The following is a 27,735-nucleotide window of genomic DNA, read 5'->3' as shown; positions in this document are numbered from 1 at the left end:
TGTGGTGCGTCTCGGCGTACAGGGAGTGGCTGCAGTGGCATTAGCGGTGTTAAAAACGGACATAGCTCAACACTCCATCTACTGGTAAGACTAAGTAATTACAACCAACCTTTAAAATAACCTTCAGTTAACTGTTAAGGCAACAAAACTATGTTACAGCAAATATCTTGTGTCGCCTAAACCCGTGTTTATTTGAGTAGAAACCGTGAAAACACAATAACGTAGCCAAGCCATTTTCACGCGCAGATTTTTTCCAGTCGGTCGTTCCCACCCAGCCCCCACCCTCTGCTCAGCGGCTTCACAAGCTCCGCCTCCTGCGCTCTCCCCTCGGTCGAGCTTCTGTCAACCACTCCGCTGTTGTTGCAGCCATTTTACCCTGGAACGACGAAGCAGAGGCGGCCAGAGGATGCCCAGACAGCCCCGCTGAGAGGTACGACCGCTTTCTTCTTAACGTTCTCTCTCTCGTGTCGCCTCGACGTCTCTCCGCGGTCGGTGACGGCGCCGGGAGCCGACAGCCTGGGCGTGTGCGGGGAAAGGGAAGCCTGGAGGAGAAGTGACCGCCTAAAGAGGCTGATTTCTGGGCAAGGGTTCAACGAGAAGCGCGTTTGTCCCTGAGAGTTTACAAGTCTCAGCAAAAAATGGCGACGTCTCTTATCAAAGCGCTGAAGTTGAGCTCTCGGTTGTTTGCGCAGCTTTAAAGCTACGTGACACCGCTCGAAGCCACGTTGTTTTTTAATTTTCGAGAATAGGCTACACATGGCGCGAACAAATAGGGGGCGCTGCTGAGCGACGAACGACGTAACTTCGCGAAATTACGCGACTCGACTCTTTAACCACGTTTTTTGGCCTCAATTGTTCAAACATAATGAGATTTTACCAGGTCTTTGTTCTCGAAACAAAGTCTGAATCCAGGTTCAGTTTCCTTCTGTGTCGAAGCACTTGTTAAAGTGATTTCAAAACCGAGAAAACGCATTTTTAGATATGCTGTCGACAAAACAGTCTTGGAATTAATGTTGGCTTAATCCCGTTCTTCTTGTGCTATTTTCACAGTGAAATCGGTAGCTGAATAATCATTGTCCAGATGGCGCTAGTGAGCTAAGAATAACACACTTTTGTACATTTGTGATGAGCCTTGTTTAACTCTGTTTTCAGCCGTTTGTCAGAGTTCTTCCTAAATGTCATATCAAGGAAGCTATTTTGGTTCCTTTGTCCTTGACTGCTTCCTGTTGAGCAAATTTTTACCAGTGGGCGTTTTAATTCAGCCTATTTCCTGGTTGCTTGGGATAATCCAGACTTGTCAACGATGGAGTCTGGTTTGGTCGCCACGGAATCAACTAAATGTCTCGGGCGGAGCAAACAGGAAGTGCAGAAAACCAAGTTCCAAGTTGCGCGAAAAACGAGTTGCGCGTTCACATTCAAACAGCATTGTTACTGCAAGATGTCTCCTCTTTTGGCGTGTTTTTGGTCATTTACCACCGATTGGATGAGACTCTCGGCTGTGCTGTGCAAATCTGATCACACGGGTTCGCTGATATCCCTTTGTATTACGGACTAGACTTTCCAGGCTAATAAATTCTACTGGCTGATGCAGCAAACAATGTTTAGTGAACGAAAATTGCCAGCGCTGCTGTGTATCGGCAGATTCAAAGCTACGACGCTAACGATTTCACGACGGCGCGGTGAACAGGAAGTTGCAGCTTTTTTGTATATCGCCAACTGTGGACTGTTGCATAACAATGTCCAAACAGCGTCTCAAGCCCGTCTGTTGGTATTTTAGGACGTTGTATTCGGGTGTCCTAAAATTTCCATAGATTTTCATATCTCAAGGATATGGACAGATTCAGTTTCAGTTTTTCAGTTTCAGCTTCAGTTTTTTTGTAAGCAAATGTGATGTCTCTGTACTAAGGCTGCAACTAACGATTATTTTTCTATCGATTAATCTATCGATTATTTTTTCGATTAATCGATTAATCTATCGATTATTTTTTCGATTAATCTATCGATTATTTTTCATGTTACCGATTATTTTTTCATTTAAAATGAAGAATAAAACATTGATGTTTCCAAATGGCATGGCTTTTATTTATTTATTTACTACTAGTCTATTTTCCCCACTTTTTAAAATGGAAAAAGGCAAATGGGCCCATTCTCTCACTTCTGGCCCTGACCCACGCTTTGGGAACCGCTGATTTAAAACTAACTGAAACCTGCACCTGACGGTTATTTCTGTCTGACCACTGAGAATTAGCCTGAGTTGCCCAACTCGTTATAGACTGTGCACATTCAGAGAACCAGAGTTACTGTAAGTTACTGTGCTCGTGTGGATTCAACTCCTCTTTGAGACAAAAAGGGCCACAGACACGGCTTTACTCTCGTATATTCATCAAACTACTGTCCTGATTCTCCACCAGACACAACAAGTAGAGAGTTTAAATGAGTGTTTTAGCCGATGCCCTGAGTCCGCGCAGAGAAAACATGAGAGCTGCGCCCGGGACACGGGGACGTGATGCAGCCGCGCATGAAGCGAAACGAGCACCGGGAGACAGACGCCGAGCGGGGCACGAGCGGAGAAGTAGCCTACTCGCGTGTTGGGAGAGACGGGGAAGGCGGTCGGTCTCTCCTGCTCATTCACTTCAGCAGACTGCTCCGTTTTGGTTTTATATGCGGCAAAGTAGGCGGAGAGTGCGTGCGCGCTGTCAGAGCCTGTCCCCGTAACAACGTGCTGATTAATCAGTGAAACAACACCGTAGTTTGACTGAGATGCGGGGCCCTTGCAGCCGCGGGTGTTTTCGTTTCACATGTTCGTTCATAGCCGTTGTGCTGTAGCCTGGCTAACGCCAGACTAAAATCACAAGTGATATTGCAGTTCGAAATGATTGGAGCGCACACAGCAGTCTGGCGTTAGCCAGGTTAGTTGTGCTGCTGTGATATGACATTTCCGCTCGACACAGTGTGCAAACAACAACATTATTAGGCCGTTTCTGGAAATACTCCCACACTTTTGGCGTGCTTTTTCCCCCTCGCTCGCAGCGTCTGCATTACGCGCAGCCACGCTGGAAGTGAAATGTAAACAAGTGACGCGTCGACGCACAAAAACGGCGTCGACGTATTTACGTAATCGACGACGTCGACGCGTCGTTGCAGCCTTACTCTGTACGTTTTCAAATCGTCACCATTGTTGTAATGTTTGCCAATTTAAATCTTTTTGTTCCTCATTCATTTGTAGATACAATTTTGAACGTTTTGCATTTGTTGGGTTTCAGGTCTGACAGTTTAAACTATCTTGTGTGGCACCTCCCCCACAACCACACCCAACACCACACAGTCCCTTCCCCCGCTCTTCATGTCCTTGTAACTCCGTGTGCTTTCCCTTATTTTAAGCAGCTGCTGGAGTCTGCCGAGTTTTACAAACTGATTGCACAGAATCCCATGGTCACAGAACGCTGATGTCGCCTGTAAGTGGGAGAAAAACTGGCACTAAACTGACATGTCTGTGAGCAAGACAGGTTTGGCATATTTTAAGCCTTGAACACCATTGAAGAAATGCCTGAAAAAGAGGCATAGCTTACGGAGTCAGAGCGGTGAGGGGTGGGAGGGGTCTGGGTCTGTGATTGACAGGCCTGAGTCACCTGACCTGGTTCCATCCAAGCTACGTCTGCTACGCGTAACCAAAGTCCGAGCACGGTGTTCCGACACCGAGCGAACTTGTTTAGAGGACATTTGCCACTGGGACAACTCTGCAGCTCTTTCTGCACACCAGAGAAGCATCGTGGCAGACGCCGGGTTGTTTTATTAGGGTGATTCCGCTGTAATTTTACAAAGCTAGCAGCTTAGCTTTGAGGTAGAGCGGTGTTAGCATTGCAGCTGAGGGACCGAACATGACTGTGTCTGGACAGAATTTACCGATCTATTTTAGATTAATGCAGACATTTTGCTCTAGTTTACGTAAGCATATGAAATGTATCTCGGTGTTCTCGACAGAGAATGCATGAAGCATGATTATATGTACATGTACGAAGCTTTTTTTTTTTTCATTTTACAGTTCAGTGCACACAACACGTCACATAAAAGCAGTGTCTTCAAAATAAACATTATTTTGCCGGAACATTACTATCTCTGTGCAAGAGCCAGTTCTCCCCAATCAAACACATTTCTGATGTAAAGAGCTCAAAATCCAGAGGCAGTGACAGCGCCTGTATCAAAGAAAATAACGGCAAAAGCAGTGGACAAATGATGCTAAAATACTAACGAGCCTTTGCTCTACGTTAAAAAGCCCCCGCTCCCCCCTCACTGGAGGCAGGGCCAGGGCCGTGCGTGGAAGGAGGAGCACAGCTGACTGACATCGTTTTTTCTAGTGACGAAACCACATCTTTAGAGCAAACCACACACGGCAGCTGTGAAATTCAAATGCTGAAGACGTTTTAACGCCAAGGGCGCCACACAGGCGTTTTTTGGGCACAAAGACAGGATTTAAACAAATATGCAAAAAACTGTCAAAATAGTGACCGAGACATGTCGACGACACTTAGATTCTCATAACTTATCTACAGATAAAAGTAGGTTTGTGGGTAGGGTTGGGCGATGTCCCCTTAAAGCAGTACTAAGTAACGTGTTTACCTTAATAAACCCTTCCCGTAGTCCCTGTGGGGGTGACACAAGTGTTTATGGGATGATTGGAGGGTCTTTCATCGCCCCCTGGTGTCTCTGGCCAGAAAACCATGTTTGCAACTTGACTGCCACCGGACCGGAGCCACCAATACACACTAATGTAATCACGAAGAAGAAGCTAACATGCTAACGGGCAAAGCTAACTGCGGGCTAACGTCACTTTAAACAGTATTTACACCCAAGTTTGAGTGAAAAAAAATATTTCCATTGTGTAATTGGATGCACAGTATCCCTCTGTCCCTTCGCCTTTCCTGTCAGCGTAGTATTTACTCTCCAAGACAATTAATAAGTTAAAAAATCGTAACTTGCTACGACACCTGCAGTTGCGCTTATGGCCTCTAGGGGAGTTGCTGAGTTACTTAGTACTGCTTTAATTGGCCGTTGACGATGTTTACAGTGAACCATCGTTGTGGTTGCTGATATCGTCCATCTCTCATTGTAAGCATTTTTAAAAACATTTACATAGCCTGTATATATGCTACATATTATTTATGTTAGGAAAATGTGAGATTGCAGGATAAATGGATCTAAACTAAACATGATCTGAACAGAGTCACGGAACACGACTTCTGCAAAAGAAATGTGTTTGCGTAAAAGAGAACGACTTATTCAGATCATCAACTCCTCAACACCAACACTTATCACACTAATACGAATGTAAATCTGAGCTTATTATTCGAAGCCACGTTTTTGAAGCCACTCCACGCGCCGCCTTGTCCATGAGCTCGTGACCTCGTACCTCTTGCACCGCGCCTCTCTCTCCTCTCTAGGGCCTTCGTGAGAATAATCCAAACCCATGCGTGCTCAGCTAGCTCCAATGTGAGATTCAGCGCGTTTAGTTTCCGGACGTACGAAGCAAAGCGAGACCACGCGGTGTCAAACTCTGAGCTGCAGAGAGAGAGAGAGCTCCGCGCGTCAGAAACAGAGCAGCTGCGTCTTTACTTGAATAATTACGGCTAACACATCATGGCTTCTGGCAGGTACTGAAACTCGCCTGCATGTTAGTTATATCCGTGATTTCATTTACAGTGCAATCCCTGCAAAGTTTGTAGGTTTGCAAGGCCTACAGACGACCAGTGCGTGTTTCTGACAGGAGGGGGCGTGGCATCACGATGGTGGCTCTCCATCGTGATGTTGCTCATCCATCCATCGGACCAACCCTATTTGTGGGTTAGTTACTCTTTAAGTAAAGTACCGTACATTTTCTAATACTGGCCTGTATTCCATTAGCGGCCGGGTCTCTGACAGAGGCCGGGTTCGCGGCTGGCAAATTAAATTAAAAATTAAATTAAAGCCGGTCTCTAAAACAGGCCGGGGCTTTTATTAGAAACTATAGCAGTAGAAATATTCCCCATGTTAGGAGTGTGTCTCATACTCGTGTAAATGAAAACTCACGTGCAGGAAGTAACAAACTGAACCCGGGCCGAGGGGGACGCTGCGGAGGAGCTGATCCGAGCGTAACTTTGACACAGATTTAGCCACTTTTCAAACCTCCTGTGACGATATTTGGAAACAGGGCAAATGTTGTGTGAACCTCCAGGGTTTTAATAAAGTCTCCATCGCGTCTTCAAAGCACGTCCAGCTGCTCCGTGTGCAGAACAATCCCGCGCCTCAAAATAACTCCTCCCATCAGCGCGAGCGTCTCGTCTTCTCTCGGGTCAGTCTCATGATCGATCACAAACACAAACGCTCCGTCTAAACTCGCCTTTTACACAAGATAACAACAAATAATCCGGTCCAGTAAAAACGAAACAGAAACCTGCAGTGACACTGATGTCAAAGCTCCGCTAACAGCAACGAAACACTTCCTGTTGTCCCGACAAAATAAAAGGCGTCAATGTTCCAGCCGCTGGGAGAGGGTTTGAAATGTTCAGTAATAAATTAACCTAATATTTTAGGTGCAAATGGAACAAATCTCGTTTTTCTTCGTTTTCCTGGTCGTCCGTTTTGCTCAAATAGAAATAAAGGCCTGTCTCTAATTGTGGCCTGGTTCCAATAAAGGCCTGGTCCCAGATGCCCTTGAGTAAATAAAGGCCCCGGCCTATATTAGAGCATTTACGGTAGTTTCTTTCACCCAGAAAGGGGCGGCAACTCTGCACAAAGGCAGAAGTGGCACCTGACCGATCTCTGTTAAGCTTCAGTTGAAATTGGAATTTCCCTGCCATTGATATTGCGTGCCTCAATGCCTCTGTGTGTTGAAGTGTGATGTAGCTCATTAGCTTGTAATAATGTTTTCTCCTTCTGCTCAAAACATGTACAATAGATACATCTTCCGGCCAGGTGATGCTGACCTTCAGCCTGGCTCCACATCTGGAGCGCTGCGGTCGCCTACAGCCCCGTGTTGCCCCAACAGCATCGAAAGATGGGTGAAATGCAGGGACATTTTAGTAAGATGTGCAGCAATTTTCTCCATGTGTTCTAGCTTAATATGATACAGAGATGCTTTTCTGTTGGATAAGACCTAGGGCTGGGAAATGAATCGAATTTTAATCTAATCGCAAATTTAATAAAGGTCGATGAAGATAATCGCGTGGTGCGTTTTAATCGAGGAGAATTGGCCAGTCCCGTCACATTCTGGGAAAAAAATATAGACGGCGCAATCCTGCAGCGCCTGTCAGGTCAATCCCAGGGAAACACTCGGCCCAAACAAACAGGAAGCACAGGAGCATGGCACATGTGTCAGCGTGAGGAGAGGAAAAAATCAGCTACAAAGCCGCTAACTCGTCAAATGGGCGAAACGGAAACGTGCGAGGAGCCGTCGGAGGAACAGGACGCGCACTCGGATGAAGTTACCTTCGAAGGGGAAAACTACCCATCACTATTTGGCCCATGTGGACTGTTTTTTGAGGCTGCAGCGGTGGATTTGCAGGACTTTAACCAGTGAATCGTAAGTTTGATCTTCTTTTATAATTGTGCTGGTTACGACGCGTATCTCTTTATGTACATAGTAAGTTGTTAGCGCTTCACTCTGTAAGTCGTGGCCTTGTGAGGTTCTGAAGCCGAGCAATTCTCGTTTCTGACATTCTTCAAATATTTCCCTTTTTTGGTCTCTGTGCAGATGTTTGTGTGTTGCGTAGGCACTGGGCAGGTGAGGGAATGTTGTCCTGTGATGCTGGAAGTGTGGAGCTGGTTTTTGCTTTGTTTCAGCTGCAGTTTTCAGTTTGGACGCAGCATCTGTTTACTTGTAAGGTCGGCTTCCTCTTGTTCGTTCATCATATCACGCCTCAATTGTGATGTATTTTTGCAATATGTAGAGGCGATGGATTTTTGCGATAGTGGTTGTGGCCCTTATGTCTATCGTGTCTTGGCTCCGCTTCAGTGGACCGGCTGGTGTAACAGACGAAACCTGGACTCCTGCATCTGTGCTAAGAACTTTCAAGATCCATCATGTAACAGACGTAGCATTTTTGGTAGAGAAGTGCTCACTGCCATGCTCTGAGACCAGAGGAATTTCTTATCCAGTTCTTTTTTTGCCTCCATGGAGGAATACTTCAACAGCTATTGTAGTGATTCTGTTTGTTCCATGTTTTTCACCTATTGTAATATTACACACTTCTGCATGTGGACTGAGACACTTCTGTGAAGTTCAAATAGACTGATTAGCACCCTTTTTACCAAAAGCCACCTTCAAGCAGAACTTGGAAGTGCTCGCTACCCATTTTCTTACACCTGGGCGTGGCGCTGAATGTATCTCTGTGGCCAAAACATTGATTTGAGACATTATGCCTTTGTGTTGTGCCATCCATCAAACCAACTCTGTTCCATATGCTTGAAAAAACAGGTGATCATATTTTCAAGTGATCTAGAGTTGTCATTGCCAAATGTGTTCAGTTATTCACAGTAGCCACAGTAGTCAATCGCGACAGACCTCCCCACTATGGTGACGTGAGATCAGCTCAAGTACAGTGTGTAGAGTAAGGACGAACAGCAGCTGCCTCAAAACCATATCGCTGTGTGCAATGCAAAGCATCTGATGCAGCAGTGTAAAGAGTGACTAATTGTACCTTTCCGACTGACAGTTATGATGGCTGTTTCGTGAAGCTGGGGATGATGGTGTGTTTTTTTTCAGGAGATGGCCTTGGCCATTTTAGCTCCAGTGAAAGGAACAATGATTGCTCCTTTCTGTTCCAAAATGGCTGTGCACCAGCACACAAAGCAAGATCTGCAAAGTCATGCACTTGATTGGACTGCACAGAATCCTGACCTCAACCCAGGAGAAGGCCTTTTGGATGAAAGGCCTTCTCCTGGCTTCCAGAATGTGCTCTTCTGATGTAAGAAAGAATCCTTCTTCGAGGATTACTCTTCTAAATGATGTTATTTTATCCTTATGACAACATCACCAGCTCTAGAACAACCTGAACGAGAGTGCCATTAAGTTTCAAAAGTGTGCAAATGGAGATCCTCCTCATTAAACGTAACTAAAACTGAGAGTGCAAACATTTTAAAATGAAGTTACAATGTACCCTTTTGCAACCCTGTAAGGCATTTTTACAAGAAGATTTCTGAAATTGAGCAAATGGCAAAAGTTAAAGCCATTCACTGACGGTTGACATTGAACTGACAGTGAAGACCTATGTTTAGTGCAGAGCGATGAGACTGAGGAAAACAGGTCCCGCACACGGTCAGTGGTCGAAGCAAGACATGTCCTGTGGCCCCGTCGGGTCCTTCTCAGCCCCATGCAGTTGATGCATGATTCACACATGACGTGAATGAGATCAGGGTTAAGGCTCTGGATTTGTGTTTTGTTATTCAGTAATCTTGATATTCTATATTAAGAAGAACTTTATTGTCCTCATACAATTGTACAACAAAATGATGTAGCTCAGATCATGGGTTAGTGCTGGGCCGCTGCGACTCTGCACGCCACTGTGGACAACTTGTTTTTGGAGGTAGGGGAAACTGGCATACCCGGAGGAAACCTACGCAGACACAGGGAGAACATGCAAACTCCACAAAGAAAGGCCCGTCCAGGGATCGAATCTGGGACCTTCTAACTGCAAGTCAGCGAACCACTCATATGCCATATCACCCACCGCTAGATGGAGCACATTCAAACCGATGACCGCTTGACCCCAGTGGTTAACTGTGTCAACGTTTACCGATCAAAGCTGTCTGTTGTCGGTGAAAAAAGAAAAGGTCTCTAAATTACGCTATTATAGACGGGGACTAAACGTTACTACAGTAAGATCTTTTAAACTGTTCATAGCTCTCCTGCTTCTACTTCATAAACCAATAAAAACATTTAGCGTGAGGTCACAGCGTTTAGGTTCGCAGGCACGAGGCGCACTCACGAGGTTTGCGAACAGTAAAGAGGCTACAGGCTAAACACTCGAGGTTAGAGAGCCAGGGCAGATGACAGGAGGATGAAATGTGCAAAGAAAAGTGTTTCACCTAAAAGAATGACACAGATGTAAGTTGCAACTTGTGTGATACAGTGCTTAAATACACAGCACATCATCTACGATGTATCACCTGAAATCGCGACACCCGCAAGCCTCGTCAGGTGAGAAAGGTAGCAAAAAGCCAACCAACTGTGCCATCTATGCTAGCTGGTAGGAAATGTGACAAACAGTGCTCAGAGACCCAAAAGATATGATTGAAATGGACATGCTACCCCTTGACTTTGCAAGCGGCGAGGGATTTGTTGAGTTTATGCAATTCCTTGAATCCAACTAGGTTAGGTTAGGTTAGGTTAGGTTAGGTTAGGTTCATTTATTTGTACCCGTGGGTAAATTCGTCTTGCAATTCTGAGAACTAGTCGACACGTTAAACACATTATACAAAGATAAAACATCACACATATTTAAATATAAAATTTGTAAATCTCCAGATACTACCAGGATGTGCCTTTGGTACAGAAACAACTGAAGTTTAAGCCACTTGACAGTAACAAAGATAAAAAAAGACGTGTCGGGGTGATTTGATCCCGACTTGTTCATAAAGTAAAGGGCAGCGGGAACAAAGCTTTTCTTAAAACGGTTCATGTGGCTCATTGGCATCAAAAACCGACGCCCAGACGGAAGCATCGAAACTCTGAATGCAAAGGATGCTCTGTCTTTTACGATGCTTCGTGCCGTCCTCTCTGTCTATCGTGCAGAAACTGGTCTGAGGCCAATGACTTTACTGGACCACTTGACCAGCTGATTCAAGGCGTTTTTGTTTCTAACAGAGGAGCTTCCGTACCAGGCGACCAGGCAGAAAGCTCGGGTCGCTTCCATGAATGCCCTGTGAACTACACAGTCCCGTCTCAACAGACCTTAACCACATCGAAGAGCACTTTGTCAAAGAAGTCAAAAAGTGACGTGACCGGATGGGAGGTGCCGGGCAGTGTGTGTGAAATGGCCGTTATTTCGAATAATAGATGGTAGTGATGGCCAAAAAACTTGGCGCTCCAGGGCTTGTATCGCTCTTCCTGAAGCAGATTGTGTCGAAGCCTCTTTCAGTAACACCTGGTCACGTGACTGTCTCGAAAACGGCTTCATTCTGAGCGCTGTGTACCGTGTCTCAAAGCGGGTCATCTGCTCAGAGCGTCTCACTGAGCTGCCTTTAGCGACGAGGCGCTGAACAACGGAGGTCTGCGCCTCTGACCACCATGCATTAACGCGCATCATTCATCTTGGCCTATTGTACATGTTTTTATTGGTAGGGGAAACCGGAGGAAACCTACGCAGACACGGGGAGAACATGCAAACTCCACACAGAGGTTTGCATGTTCTCCCCGAACCCAGGACCTTCTAGCTGTGAAGCACGAGCGCTAACCGTTGTAAAGATAAAGATAAACCTTTATTGATCTCACAAAGGAGAAATTCACTTGTTACAGTCAGCGTTACTTCAGTCTTATTGTACAGTCTGACAGCAGTGGGGATGAAGGCTTTGCGGTAGCGCTCCGTCCTGCACTGAGGGTGTCTCAGTCTGCCACTGAGAGAGCTGCACAGCTCTTCTACAGTCGTTGTGCTACCCATGTCTGTAGAGCTCGACAGGATTTGAGCCCATCCCCCACCAGGACGGTTTCACGCCTGGCACACTGCCCCTCCCCCGACCCACAGCACACACACACACACTCACACACACACATCTAAAACACATGTGGTAAATAAGCCACTGCTTGTTTTTCTGCTGTGGGGTGGAGCTTATGGTAAAAATCAGCTGGATGGAGGGTGTGGCTGCAGATCGGGGAGACTTCCCGTTTATTTCAAGATTGTCAACGCTTTGTGGTAAACAAATTTGATGACGAGACGGGTTTGAGAGGGGGGTAGGCTCACACCCTGGTGGTAACTAAGCCAACGGGTACAAGCCCCTATTGCAGGGGTAGGCAACGTCAGGCCCGGGGGCCAAATCCGGCCCTCCAGCACAGAACCTCCGGCCCTCAAGATGATTTTGAGAAACACTATTACACAAATCTCAGAGTACTTTAACATTATTAGAGTTAAATTGGAGAAACAAAGGTAGAAATACTGTCAATGCACCCAATAAGGTCCTGACACACTGGAAAAAGAATGATCGTTTTAAGGAAGAAATGACATAAATCTGAGGTTTGAGTACATTTGGTCTGGTCTTAGACGAGATTAAACCTCTAGTAGTAGTTATTCTCTTAATTCAGATATTTTTGTGTAATTTCAAGTGAAAAACAATTTTTGTTTTTTTATTGTTCCATTGTCGCTATAGCATTTGTATCTTGGGTTAGTTCAAACCGACTTCAACATAGAACTTAAATTCAAGCTATTTTAAGTCATTTATCTCATGATGGTGTTTTTTCCAGTGTTACTTTGGGCTAATAATCAGTGGCTTCGGCCAATAAAGAATAAAGAAAATCGTCCCTTCGCCAAGAAAGCTCGTCTACCCCTGCCCTATTGGATAATTGCTGCATGGGTGATTGTTTTTCAGCTTGGAACCCGGTAACCAACTGATAAAGTGAGGGTCTCCTCACCCAAATCAAAGCTGCACACATGGTAACGCTGTATGAAATATATATTGATGTCTATGGTTTTACTTCTACATAAAATATTGTACATGTGGTTTGTTAAAGAGGGGGTATTGTGCTTTTTTCAGTCCCATAGCACCAGTCTATATCACACTACAATGATGACCAAACCTTCTGTTGGTCTGTAAATGCAGTAAATTAGAATAACTGCCTTGTACAAAATGTCTCTCTCAAAATGGCTGTAGTGAATGTCTTGAAATAGGCCTCTGTCTCTTTAAGAACCTCCTTTCCGACACGCCCCCTCCACACGCTGTCTGTGGCATCAGTGGGGAGGGGGTTCTGCTGAGGAGCAGTGGTCGGTTACTCGGCTGGTGACGAAAGCTCGGAGGCGTCTCCAGGAGGTGGGGGCGTTCCTAGGAGGACTCGGGCAACCCTATCCCTAAAATGGCCGCCATCAGAGTTTTTACAGATTACTCAGAAATACGTGAATGTGCCAAGGCAACACTTCAGCCATGTTTTTAATGAGGGAATGACAGAAAACATGATGGAAATCTTGAAAAAGTACATTTTGCATAATACCCCCCCTTTAAATGTGTCTAAAAGCCTCCTATGGACAAGTGTATTGACAATTTATAAGAATCTACTTCAGAATGGTTTATTCTGGCTACAGTAGGCTATATTTGAATTAGGGCTGCTAATTCATTAATTGATTAATCAGATAAGTATGTTACGTATGTTAGACATCTAAATTTCACGACTGCAGATTTCATAAAGGGAAGAACCTAGTTTTGAGTTATGTGCACACCTAACCACATGAATCGGGCTTCCGCTTCTATTTGGTTGCTTGAAAGGCTTCCCGTCTGTAACTCGCATGTGTTTGCTTCAGGCGGAGCCACAGTTGTTGTTTTTTTTTATGTCATGAAGCCTTTCCTCCTTTTCAGACGGTGTTTCTCTTGTTGTTGTGATGTAGTAGAGGCGGTTATGTTGCTCCAAATTCAGATGATCCTCACGCCTGTAGCCACTGATCACCGCTCTTCCACACCTGCGCAGTAATTTAATGCACGTTGGCGCTCATTTCACATTGACAATACACAGTAATCAGATGGTATGGTATGGTATGGGTGTGTAGGCAACAACAAAGATTTTTTGCTAGAAATCCATCCATCTTCTTCCACTTGTCCGTTGCCGGGTTGTGGGGCAGCTGTTGGAGTTTCCCAATTGCACCAGCCCCTTATGGCTCACAAACACTACAAAAAGTAAATATCAAGCATTGGCTTAAATGACTTGAATTGAGGAAATGTTTCTTGTTTTGAGCGGTTTTCACTCATTTAGACACTTTTCCTGATCGGACCAAGTTTCCTTTGCTTGTTTGAGGACATTTCAGACCAGTTCTAGGGTAAATCTCGCTTGAAATAAGAAAGTAAAATTTCCAATGAGATGAGACCAATTTTCTTTCCCCATTGGCAAAGAAAATGACCTGAAATAAGGACGAAATGTATCGAAACGAGTCAGAAACATCTCAGAACAAGTGAAATAATCCAGGACAAATGCCCAAGAACTTCTTAACTAGTCAAAACAACTAAAATTTGGATTATTATGCTCAAATTGAGATGTTTATACTGATCTAGTTAAATACTCACAATGAAACGGGCCTGTTGGTCTCTCATAAGGAGCTTCTGAACCGCTCTTTGTCTGACCCGTCACCTATAGGACCTGCTTGCCCTGGGAGACCTTCCAGGGACACAAAGCCCCTGACAACAGAGCTCCAGGATCATTCAGGTGCTCAAACCCCTCCACCACGTAAAGGTGGCGGTTCCAGGAGGGGTTTTTGCTCGAAATAACATTTATTTTTAATGGCTCATCAGTATATCTCAAGAGCAGCAACATTTCACTCATAAAGACACTTATCTTGGGGGGCACGGTGGTGTGGCAGTTGGCACTTGTGCTTCACAGCGAGAAGGCCACATGTTCTAATCGAACTCCGCTTTCCCCTACCACTAAAAACATGTATAATAGGTTAATCCTCCGGCCAGGTGTTTCGGCCCATCAGCCTGCCCCTACATCTGGATATGGGTCACCGAGCACCGGCCTCCACTGGCTGACTCCTAAAAGGGGGTTGTCCCAGCGGCATTTGAGGATGGGTCTAATGCAGAGAACGAATTTCCCTACGAGGATTAATAAAGTACGTCTTATGGTGTGTTTCCACTGGCAGACCTGACCATTGAGTTGCCTTGTGTACGAAATGCGCATGTAAATAAAGTTGCCTTACCGATGGTTTCACTAGGGATCATTTCTCGCCATCATTTTGACGGACAGTATCGTAAAAAGTCCGTCATGAGATATTTGTATCAGTCATTATATGCATTTTTAAAAGAAATATAGAGGCTGCCTAATGTTAAATAGATCAATGGAGCTAAACTAAGCATGAATTCTGAACAGAATTACACACATTTTGCAACAGACTTTTTTTAAACTTGTGCGTAGAAGTCTCAGGATTCAGAGCATGTCATCTGCTTGACAATATTAAGGCTCATATTACACTAATACAAATGCAAATTGGAGCTTATTTGCATTTTCTCAATTTTAACATAATGCCAGACAAACGAGGGGCGGACGAGATCGTATTTAGCAGTTTGCATCGTGCATCTTTTTAAGCTTGCACTTCACACGCCCACACAATCTGCACCAGCCACATCCCTTTCTCCTCTTTCCTCTGTCCTTCACGAGTTTATCCAAATCCATGCGCTCTCAGCTCCGATGTGAGAACCATCGCTGCACTAAAAATGATAGTCTCGCCAACCAGACTCCGCTTCTTTACAGAAGAGGGTCTGGCAACACTCGCGCTTTCAAAGGAAGTGACGCAGCGATATGGAGCCGACCGACCAATCAGAGCAGCTCCCTGAACGGGCGTCACGTTGTTGCGCCTTTGTTTTGTAGTTTTTCAACACAAGCAACCACTTCACGTAATGCTCCGTATGCTTGTGTTCATAAGTTTTCCTGACATAAACGACAGAAGTCATTTCCGGAACTCCGTGTGGCAGGAGCGACATTGTTAACGTCCCAATGATACAACTTTCTTGTCGCTGTTTCTGTCGTCACATCCGCTCTGTTCTCATTGGCTGCTGCGCTTCGGTTGTCCCACATTAGTCCCGCCTCCAGCAGTAGCTTTTCTACGACAGGGTCCCCAGACTAGTCTGCTGTTTATTAATTAATAAACATCGGAGATTAGTCTGGATGCCAGGCTATAAAAACGCAGTCGCTGCTTTTCAGAGAGAACCCTGTGGTCAGAGATAGAGCAGTGCTGCGTCTGGACTTTCATCACAGCTTGACTTTCAATCAAAATCCCTACAAGCTTTCCGCCAAAGCTAAAAATAAGTGTTTCGTAACTGACGGAGAGTTTTTGGTTAATGTAACCTCTGAACCCTTAGGCGAGCGTCTCCACTGCCGAGGCCAGGGCCAAACCGGTCTGACCAGGTGTACGTTTTGGGACCGACCTCGGGCTGTGGCCAAAGCGCTGAACAGAGACTAGCGTGACGTCAACAGACTTGCTGGCGCTGATTGGCAATAGTGAGGACATGTATGTAACATGTATGTCAAATGGACTCAATATTTCACAACATCATACCGCTGGTTTTGCTGATTGTACCATTTAGCTGCTGTTGGCACAACTTTAGCTGGTGTTAGTGTAGCATTTGCATGTTGCTTACCTTCATCGCTGTTTTTTTAGCTTCTTCTTTCCTCTAGAAGCAGCTTTTTTTTACTTACATTATCGTTTGGTGCGAGTTCACGTGATAAGTAGCCCCGTTTGTAGGTAGTTTTTGTTATAGGGGGGTATTATGCAAAATGGACTTTTCCAAGCTTTCCATCATGTTATTCTGTCACTCCCTCATTAAAAACATGGCTGAAGTGTTGCCTTGGCACATTCACGTATTTCTGAGTAATCTGTAAAAACTCTGATGGCGGCCATTTTAGGGATAGGTTTGCCTGAGTCCTCCTAGGAACGCCCCCACCTCCTGGAGACGCCTCCGAGCTTTCGTCACCAGCCGAGTAACCAACCACTGCTCCTCAGCAGAACCCCCTCCCCACTGATGCCACAGACAGCGTGTGGAGGGGGCGTGTCGGAAAGGCTCAGAGGTTCTTAAAGAGACAGAGGCCTATTTCAAGACATTCACTGCATTTACAGACCAACAGAAGGTTTGTCATCATTGTAGTGAGATATAGCTATATCTGGTGCTATGGGACTGACAAAAGCAGAATACCCCCTCTTTAATAAAAGCTGTATTTGCCAGTACAACAACTCTGCGACTTTGCATCCACTTCATTTCACATTTCCGACGTTACGCTCGTGCACAGGTGATAAACGAGTCCAGATAAGTTGTGAGCAGACCGATTTTATTTTGAAATACACCGGATCTTCTTTTCTCACGAGGCCTGACTTTCTGTTTGTCTCGTGTTTTTCCGTCAGCTTGATCTGCTCCGGGCTCTGGCAGAAATAGACTTCTTGTGGATTCTTTCCGTTGCCGCCGGACGGCCTCAGTAACCGGACCCGGACTTCGCGGAGCAGTGCGAGTGTCCAACATTCTAAGATCGCGGAGGCCGTACCGGACCGTAACCCGATTTAAAGGGGCTAGATGCAAGTTGGCCATTTTATACTCACTACTGCCACCCCAGGTCATACATGTAAGAAGAAGAAGAAGAAGAAGATCTTTATTTATATAGCGCCTTTCACAGACATATAGTCACAAAGCGCTTTACATGAGACAGTTGTACATTCACTCCATACTCGGTGGTGGAAAGCTAGCGTTTGTAGCTTCAGTTTCCCCTGGGGGAGACTGACAGAGGCGCTTTCGCGACTACACACGTCTGCGCCAACGGACCCTCTGACCACCACCATTCACTCACACACATCATTCATCCTGGCCTATTGTGCATGTTTTTAGTGGTAGGGGAAACCGGAGTACCCGGAGGAAACCTACGGAGACACGGGGAGAACATGCAAACTCCACACAGAAAGGCCCTGTGCAGGTGGGAATCGAACCCGGACCTTCTAGCTGTGAAGCGAGGGCACTAACCGCTGCGCTACCGTGCCGCAAACTGCACCTTTTATATTAAGCTCGTGCATGGCGGCAATTTGGACCCGAAGTAACAACGTTTTGAGTGACAGTGCAGGATTTTAGAGGCAGTTGTGTTGAAAAGGTCTGGGCTCATTCTACACATTAGGACATGGCTGGAACATGTAGGGGGAGGAGAATACATAATTTTAGCATTTTTAAACTCTGTATAGTCCCTTTAATGCGTTGTTGAGGGGACTCCCACATCTCAAGAGTGATGCTGCTCGCCAACAACACGTGACCACTAATAAGCGGTGGGTGTAACGGTTCAGCTGTCGCAGTTTGGTTCGTGGTGCAGGACCCACGGTTCGATGCAAGTACAATAGAAAAAATATATACCGGTGTATGTTTTGAAATAAAATGTTAAAGCAATAGGCCACCGTTTTTACACACTGAGATATGTTCTTACCAGAGCTTTGACGAGTTCTTTAGGACCTGTCTGATCTTCCCCCGTGCCTTCAGTCACATAAACACAGTGCAGACGGCGTTAGCATTTAGCCTCTCCCTCTCTCCTCTATAGCTCCAAAACAGGTCAAGATAGAAGCTACCAAGCTCTTCTACGTTTTCCCTATTTAAATATGGTTACGTGAAGTGTTCCACTACAAAGTATAATTACACACGATTAAACAATGTGGATTTTCTAAGCGGATAAAAGGGGGGACTATATTGTAAGGCGTAATAATACCAGGAGTAGTTTGGCATCCGCACAGTACAGTGAAGATTACTGCGCGGATTTTGACCTACTCCTGGTATTATTACGCCTTACAATATAGTCCCCCCCTTTTATCCGCTTACAAAATCCACATTGTTTAATTTTCCAGTAGGGCTGGGCAATGAATCTTATTTTAATGTAATCACAGTATTAATAAAGGTTGATCTTGATGGTCGCGTGGTGAGTTTTAATCGACGGGAGAATTGGCCAGTGCGCATTCTGTAGCCAAGGTTTACCATAATGTGGCAGCAGCAGTAAAAAATGTCTTAAAAGAGTGAGATGGTGTGCGGGAGCTTTTGTTCATTTTTGCATCCAGTTTACATTCTGGAAAACAGTTCCAGGCGCCGTGATGCTGCAGCAGCGCCAGATCAAACCCAGGGAATACTCAGGCCAAACGTTCACGGAACATTCACGGTCCCGGTGAATGTTTACAAGCCTCAGGGCATAGTTTATTTACAAGTTTTTTTTTTTTCATTTCAAATATAAATTTAAGCCGCTACCTTAACGTGGTGGGGGGGTTTGAGCGCCCCAAATGATCCTGGAGCTCTGTTGTCGGGGGCTTCGTGCCCCTGGTAGGGTCTCCCAGGACAAACAGGTCCGAGGTGACGGGTCAGAAGCTCCTTATGAGAGACCAACAGGCCTGGTTAGAACCATGAGGCCATCCTTCTGTGGACCCACCACCTGCAGGGGGCGATTTGGGCAGCTCCAACAGCTGCTCCCACGACCCGGCAACGGACAAGTGGGAGAAAATGGATGGACGGATGAATCTGACTTTAATTGGCAAGCATTTTTTTATTTTTAGGTGCCCGTAGTCTTACATTTAGTAATTTCAGGTCTTCAGCTTAAATGTCTCTTCTCACTTTGCAAAGTGTGCAGGAACCCTGTTTTCATCTACAGCCAAAAGCCTGTGTTATTGGCTCCCAGTGGGCCCCCTGCTTCCTGTGGCAGCTCCGCCCCTGCTTCTGCTCAAGTCCCGGCTGTGAGCTGTAGCCTCGTGCTGAGATTGAGAATGAAATGAACGGACTCCAGACATCGTCAGTCAAAACTTTAACCAGGACTCCTGTACTAATGGTTCTGTTGCTTTTGTAATGGGCGGGAAATACTGTGTGGAAAACAGTGTTAATTTTGACAACTTATTTTAATTTAGTTTTAGTCTTTTGACTAAAATGTAAAGTAAATTTAGTCGAGATTTAGTCAAAAAAATCGTTTCAATTTTAGTCTAGTTTTAGTCGACTAAATTTAAGACTAATTTAGTCGACTTTGCATTTATAATATTCTATATAACATTATAATCATATCTAATGTTGTCCGCGCAGTAACTCCTAAAGACTTCCCCCGCTCACTTCCGTCAATAACCTTTAGGAGTTACTGCGCGGACGTTTTGCTCCTCGTATCATTACGCCTCACAATATAGTCCCTCTTTTTATCTGCTTATAAAATCGACATGTTACATTTCTGTGTAAATATACTTCGCATGAAAACACTTCACGTAACTTTATTTAAATAGGGAACACGTGGAAGAGCTTGGTAGCTTCTATCGTGAGCTTTTTTGGAGCTATGTGACATGTCTAAGGTTAGGTAAGAACATATCTCAGTATGTAAAAACGGTGGCCTGTTCCTTTAACAGAGAATTTACATGATCTGAGGCTCTTTCAGACGCTCAATAGAAGTTTGGATGATTTTAGTCTCTCCTTTTCATTTTTATTTAGTCTTATTTTAGTCGACTCAAATATCTGGACATTTTAGTCACAGTTTTAGTCTCATGAGAAACTTTAAATTTAGTTTTAGTCCAATTTTAGTCACAAAAATATCACTTTGACTAAAATTAAGACTAAATATTTTAGTCGACGAAATTAACACTGACCTGAATTTGTGTTCTGCAGTTCGGGCTAGAGCCAGTGTTTGCGAGCGCCGTGCCTCCCTCCCTTTGAGTTCAATAATACTTGTTCTCTTTCTGGTTGATTCTTTAGTCGGAGACGATCTACAGAGACGTGACATTCAATTTGTCGTGTGCAGGATGCGAGTCTGAAAACACGAGTTCAATCCGCCTAAAAATACCAAAGTAACCGCCCTTAATTCTATAAACAAGTTCTATATTTTTGTATTTTTGGTAAAAGTGGGTGATTCCATCCAGCAGAAGCGGCAGTTAACACCGCCGTTGTGTCCTTGAGCAAGACTGGTTTGTGTTTCTCATTTCCTTGCGCGACAAAGCCCCGAGGTGAGCGTGTCTTCAGGGAGCTGTAATCCGACACCGCCGAACGGACGCGCTTCATTCTCTGACGCTCGCGGGGCTGAATACGGGCTGTTGCCGTGGTAACAGAAGACACGCGAGGGGCGGGCTCATAGCGGGGGGGGGGGTGTGGCCACAGCCCGGAGGTTGGGGGATGGTGGAAAAATGGAGGGAAAATAATAGTGTCGAGTAAAACCAGGACTAGTTGAAATTTAGATAACGCAACCAAAGCAATGCAGCATCGATGTAGCCTCAAGGAACAGGCCACCGTTTCTACATACTGAGATATGTTCTTACCTGAGCTGTGACGAGTTCTTTAGGACCTGTCTGATCTTCAGTCACGTAAACACAGCGCAGACGGCGTTAGCATTTAGCCTCTCCCTCTCTCCTCTATAGCTCCAAAACAGGTCAAGATAGAAGCTACCAAGCTGTTCCACGTTTTCCCTGTTTAAATATGGTTACGTGAAGTGTTACACTACAAAGTATAATTACACACAATTAAACAATGTGGATTTTCTAAGCGGAAAAAAGGGGGAACTATATTGTAAGGCGTAATAATACCAGGAGTAGTTCGGCATCCGTGCAGTAATCTTCACTTTACTGCGCAGTAGGGCTGAAACGACTAATCGATTAATTGACGACTAATCGATTATTGAAATAGTCGACAACTATTTTAGTCATCGATTAATCGTTTTCTGGTTCACACAGACTAAAATGAAGCAAAAATGACATTAAAAATGTAGTATTTTTGATGAAAACCTACTTTGATTTTATATTAAGGGTCTGTAGTGTTTTGTTCATTGTACATTTCATGAATAGAGCCTTCAAAAAACATTTCCCTTTAGTTTACTGAATCAACACATCCTCAAACAGCGGCACTTCAGCTATAGTGCTCAAGACAGAGTGAGTCAAAACAAGACTTAAAAATGCATATAACAGAAAGTATTTTATCTACACTCTTGCCTCTTACTGTAATTGATTAATTCTAAGTTGATGTTTTTATTGAATGTATTTGTTTTCTTATATTTATGCAACTGTGAAGCACTTTGAATTGCCTTGTGTATGAAGTGTGCTCTACAAATAAACTTGCCTTGCCTATAATGTGATAAAAAAAATAAAAAAAATGAAATTTTCCTACACCATTCACAGCCAAGTGATTAATCGTAAAAATGATCGGTAGATTAATTGATTTCAAAATAATCGTTAGTTGCAGCCCTACTGTGCCGTAATCTTCACTTTACTGCGCAGATGCCAAACTACTCCTGGTATTATTACGCCTTACAATATAGTTCCCCCTTTTATCCGCTTAGAAAATCCACATTGTTTAATTGTGTGTAATTATACTTTGTAGTGGAACACTTCACGTAACCATATTTAAATAGGGAAAACGTGGAAGAGCTTGGTAGCTTCTATCTTGACCTGTTTTGGAGCTATAGAGGAGAGAGGGAGAGGCTAAATGCTAACGCCGTCTGCGCTGTGTTTACGTGACTGAAGATCAGACGGGTCCTAAAGAACTCGTCACAGCTCAGGTAAGAACATATCTCAGGATGTAAAAACGGTGGCCTGTTCCTTTAAGCTGCAGCTCATATGGGCAGTGCCAGCACCAGCGTCCGGCGACAGTTTGTTGAATGACATGCTTTTCACTTCCTACTGCAGCCAATGGGTCAGAAAAATGAAAGGCTGACCAACTATTTATTATGAAAAGGACACAAAAAATGTAAAAACAAAAAAACTGAAACGACACAAATATAGCTGGACTAAAACTGAAAACCCCTCTCTGGTAAATGCTATTTTCTAGATCAGAGTTTTCATTTTGAGACAGATTTCCCTCTCGTCTTCTTGCTCCATAAAGCTCTGTTTCTGAGAAGCTGTTTGCGAACGCTCTATTTATACTCCTGTGGCCACGCCTCTGCGCTCTCGGCTCCTCCGACAGCGCTAAAACCAACTACACGCTTCAAATGCAGTGTAACGGCGTGTCTCGGTCCAGTAGAACCCAATCTGACTCTACATGAATTTGACTCCACACAGAAATGCTGCAATTTCTTGGTATCAATTAAAAGGGAAGGGAATGGCTTTTTCGAGCCAGCGGTCAAACCATTGAATGTTGGTTCACACATTAAAGGAACAGGCCACTGTTTTTACATACTGAGATATGTTCTTACCTGAGCTTTGACGAGTTCTTTAGAACCTGTCTGATCTTCAGTCACGTAAACACAGCGCAGACAGCGTTAGCATTTAGCCTCTCCCTCTCTCCTCCAATGAATTGTGAAAAATTCCAGTTATTTGGTGATGGCGGCCATTTTGTGTAGCACCTCTGGTTTGTTGTTGCCGCGGAGAGTCGAGCAATGCATTTCCCCCTGATTTTACTGGTTAGAAAGTCGGAAAATCGACCAAGATGTTTCCTAAATACAAAATCTGGTTTAGTAAATAGTTTGGGCTCTGCATTCTTGTCATTCTTCGTCCGTACAAATGAAAGCCCTTCCCTCAGACTGGAACATCATCATCCAACTGTGGAGATCAACAGTTTACGCCCCTTTAAATGTCTTTCTTTGCTGATTAGCCTCTGTTGATTTGTGTAACCAAAAGTCTAGGGGGGGAAACGGTTGAGATTTGTGCCGGGATCTGAGCTGATTTCGGTTTGGGAGGGTTTGTTGAGCCTCGTTGCTTTAAACAAAATGGTGGCTTGAAAGCTAAAACTGCGAGATGAACCTTGGTTGTGCGGTTTAGTAGGTCATCCGCACAGTCGACGTGACCCTGAAGAGAAGCTGCAGGGACCAAAGTGTTCTGTGTTTTGATGAAACCCAGGCACCGCTCGCAATGTTTGTTTTTGTGGCTGGAGTTTTGGTCATGTTAGGATTGTGTGTGTTGGTGCAGCTTCTCGTCAAATGCAAAGTCTAGCACAACTACAGTTTCATGATGTATTTTTTGTTTTATCAGAATCTTGTAAACATACATGAGTCATAGAAAGCCATTGTTTTTCTGTTGAATAAGTTTGTTTGAGGGAAGATTGTAGTTGTGTATTGCAAGGAGCATAAAACACCAGTATTGGATTATGTGTATTAACCTCTTACCACCCGCCGAAACCAAGTGCATTCTGTCCTCTTTGGCTGTTATATAGGCCCGTGTAGCACCTCATTTGAAAGCTAAGAGCCACAAAACTGATCTTTTTCCTCGTGTTGTTGCTGTGTTGTCACCTTTTTTTTTACATTTTTGTTGAATTTTTGTCATTTTTTTGTTGATTTTTTGTCAAATGTTTGTTTAATTTTTGTCACATTTTTGTTTAATTTTTGTGACATTTTTGTTGAATAATTGTCACATTTTTATTGAATTTTTGTCACATTTTTGTTGAATTTTTGTCACATTTTTGTTGAATTTTTGTCATTTTTTTGTTGAATTTTTGTGACATTTTTGTTGAATTTTTGTGACATTTTTGTCATTTTTTTGTTGAATTTTTGTGACATTTTTGTTGAAAATTTTGTGACATTTTTTTTGAATTTTTGTGACATTTTTGTCATTTTTTTGTTGAATTTTTTTGACATTTTTGTTGAAAATTTTGTGACATTTTTGATGAATTTTTGTCACATTTTTGTTGAATTTTTGTCACATTTTTGTCACATTTTTATTGAATTTTTGTCACATTTTTGTTGAATTTTTGTCACATTTTTGTTGAATTTTTGTCACATTTTTGTTGAATTTTTGTCACATTTTTATTGAATTTTTGTCACATTTTTGTTGAATTTTTGTCATTTTTGTTGAATTTTTGTCATTTTTTTGTTGAATTTTTGTCACATTTTTGTTGAATTTTTGTCATTTTTTTGTTGAATTTTTGTCACATTTTTATTGAATTTTTGTCACATTTTTATTGAATTTTTGTCACATTTTTGTTGAATTTTTGTCACATTTTTGTTGAATTTTTGTCACATTTTTATTGAATTTTTGTCACATTTTTGTTGAATTTTTGTCACATTTTTGTTGATTTTTTGTCATTTTTTTGTTGATTTTTTGTCACATTTTTGTTGATTTTTTTGTCAAATTTTTATTGAGTTTTTGTCACATCTTTGTTGCGTTTACATCCTTGTTTTCTTCTCATTTTTTGTGGCTATTTTTGGTGTTTTGTCCCAAGAAGCTTTTTGATTCGGGTAAAGCCAAACTGGAGAAAATGGGATCCGTTCAGGCGGGAGTTAAGAGGTTAAGAGGTTAAGACAAATACATAGAAAAGCTTGTACTGTGGACCTTGGGTGATTTTCTTGTGAAAGTGACCCTGAAAACGTGCTGCATTTCTGTCTGCACTGAGAGTGGCCGTCAGAGCTGCAGACTCGCAGAGAGAGATTTCCCCGGCACGGTTTGTTCAACTGCCCACTTTGACTGCTGTGGTAATGGTCAGTGTAATGGCACACTCAAAATTCTTTTTTTCCCAGCAACCAAATAGTGCAGAGTTGAAAAATTCAAGAAAGGATTTCCAACGTTGGGGATTGGAATTGATAGACACAGGCCTTACTCAGTCCTCAGCGTCTGCCATGGGCCGAGTGAGTGGCAGGTGAATTTAATCAATGTGATTAAAGGAACAGGCCACCGTTTTTACACACTGAGATATGTTCTTACCTGAGCTTTGACGAGTTCTTTAGGACCTGTCTGATCTTCAGTCACGTAAACACAGCGCAGACGGCGTTAGCATTTAGCCTCTCCCTCTCTCCTCTATAGCTCCAAAACAGGTCAAGATAGAAGCTACCAAGCTCTTCCACGTTTCCCCTATTTAAATATGGTTACGTGAAGTGTTCCACTACAAAGTATAATTACACACAATTAAACAATGTGGATTTTCTAAGCGGATAAAAGGGGGAACTATATTGTAAGGCGTAATAATACCAGGAGTAATTTGGCATCCGCACAGTAAAGAGAAGATTACTGCGCGGATTTCGAACTAGATAGATAGAAATAGACACTCTTTAAGAACCTCTGAGCCTTTAGACACGCCCCCTCCACACGCTGTCTGTGGCATCAGTGGGGAGGGGGTTCTGCTGAGGAGCAGTGGTTGGTTACTCGGCTGGTGACCAAAGCTCGGAGGCGTCTCCAGGAGGTGGGGGCGTTCCTAGGAGGACTCAGGCAAACCTATCCCTAAAATGGCCGCCATCAGAGTTTTTACAGATTACTTAGAAATACGTGAATGTGCCAAGGCAACACTTCAGGCATGTTTTTAATGAGGGAGTGACAGAATAACATGATGGAAAGCTCGAAAAAGTCCATTTTGCAGAATACCCCCCCTTTTAGCTGCTGAAAAGCCCGGCTCCAATGAGTTTTCCGCCATCTTGTGTTCATGGCAAGACTGCAGGTCTAACTTAAGCTGATGTTGGCTTTAATTAATGATAGTGAATGTCACTTGTGACATTTCTGACATACCCTGGGGAAAAAATATGTAAGTCGGCACATGAAAAGCACATGACAATATTTCTAAAAATAATCCGAGGTCACTTTTTCCTGTCATTTTTCTGCTCTGATCCGCACGAGTCCACGCAAACTTATTTCCTTTGAGCCTTTACGTCAAGTTTTCCATTTAGTTTCCCTTTTTTTTTTAAGACTGGTCACACATTTACCCAGTCACATCAGTGCTGTTAGTAAAACCCTAGAGCCTTTATTGGACTTTCCTCTTCTCCAGGGCAGCTGTGGCTACAATAGTAACCTGCCACCACCAAAGCATCTTTGTGTGTCCAGAAACGCTTCATAAAACCATTGCATTATTGTTATTCACTGATGTGTCTCCTCTGTGTTCTCAGCTGATGGAGATGTCGGTGGAGCTGCGAGGCCCTCTGGTCAGGCGACCGCCGGCCTTTGCCAACGATGAGCAGAAGATGGTCCACTCCTGGTCCCGGATCTCCTCGGCGGGACACGATGTCATCCTGGACGCCCTCCACATCCTCAGCCCCAAATCCAGAGACCTGTCCAACACGGACGAGCTGCTCAGCTTCCTACAGGAGCTGAGAGCCGAGGGCAACCGGCCCACGGTGCTGCGGAGCAAAGACGTTTACAGATACCGCTCCTGCATGTCCGTCCCGCTCACCGAGGACATGCTCAAACAGGCCAGCAGGAGCGCACGGCCCACCGCCAAGAAGAAGAGGAAGAAACCCCACAAGAAGAAGGACGTGCACCCGTCGTGGAGCTGTGAGCGCAGCCGGCCCAGGATCCAGGGAGTGCGCCCCCCGGAGCCCAGACTGGGTCCCCGCTCGGTGTTCGTCTGCAGCAGGACGCCGGTGCGAGCCCAGGACCCGCCGGTGCAGCCGTGTCTGCGCCTCACCAACATCCAGGGCCAGTCGGGCTACCACACGGCCCGCCTCCAGGTCCAGCCCAGCTTCAGCTCCGCCGCGAAACCCCCCTCCCTCCCCCCCCCCTCCGGACTGCCCTCCCAGCCCCTGCAGAACGGCGTGGTGGCCCTGTTCAGCCAGAAAACCCAGTCGTGTCCCGCGGCGAGGTCCGACGGGGCGCTGATCGGGGACTCGGCGCCCGTCTTCGACCCACAGACTCACGCCGAGCTGCAGACGCGGAGCAACCAGTGGAACCGCAGCAACGGCGTCCACCCGCGGCACTGCGGCCCCACGGAGGGGCGCCACGGCTGGAGGGAGAGGGACAGGAGGAGCCTGCGAGCCCGAACCATAAAGGTGGACGGCTCGCGGTCCGTCGCCGAGGCCAGACTAAAAGCGCAAAAGATTTTACAGATTGACTTATCGCCCGTGATCAAAATCCCGCCGTTTCACCACATCCTCAGAGACTTTCGATACCAGGTCAAATAGAACCCGCCGGACTCCGAACGCACTTAGGTTTTATAATGCTTTTCCACTGCATAGTCTTCGTTTCGGCTTGTGGGGTTTTTGGGGGGTTTGAACCAGACTGGATTATGTTTTGGGAGTTTTGATGAATACCATACATTTGTGCATCTTCCAGTGTTATACTTTCACCTCGACTCGATCATCGGCCGCCGTCTGTTCCCAATAATGAAGAATCCTCCCGTGTAGCCGTGTTGTACGAGCGTCTCGACCGAAGTTTCCACGTTGTGCGGTCGCCGGCTTGTTCTGTGTTTCTGAAAGGATGACGGCGCGAACCT

General features: G+C 44.6%; 1 protein-coding gene across 1 annotated transcript; it reads left to right on the top strand.

Annotated features, from left to right (window-relative positions):
• Window positions 1-313: 313 nt before the first annotated feature.
• On the top strand, window positions 314-27,496 carry ccdc71 (coiled-coil domain containing 71). The gene is made up of 2 exons (XM_079556270.1): window positions 314-430; window positions 26,414-27,496. The coding sequence occupies exon 2, from the start codon at window positions 26,417-26,419 to the stop codon at window positions 27,422-27,424; it is 1,008 nt and encodes a 335-aa protein (XP_079412396.1). The 5' UTR covers window positions 314-430; window positions 26,414-26,416; the 3' UTR covers window positions 27,425-27,496.
• The last annotated feature ends 239 nt before the right edge of the window (window positions 27,497-27,735 follow it).

The sequence above is a fragment of the Gobius niger genome (genome assembly GCF_951799975.1).
Source record: "Gobius niger genome assembly, chromosome: 5".
Lineage (NCBI taxonomy): Eukaryota > Metazoa > Chordata > Actinopteri > Gobiiformes > Gobiidae > Gobius > Gobius niger.
The sequence above is the reverse complement of the archived record's forward strand: the minus strand, read 5'-3'. Positions and strand labels throughout refer to the sequence as shown.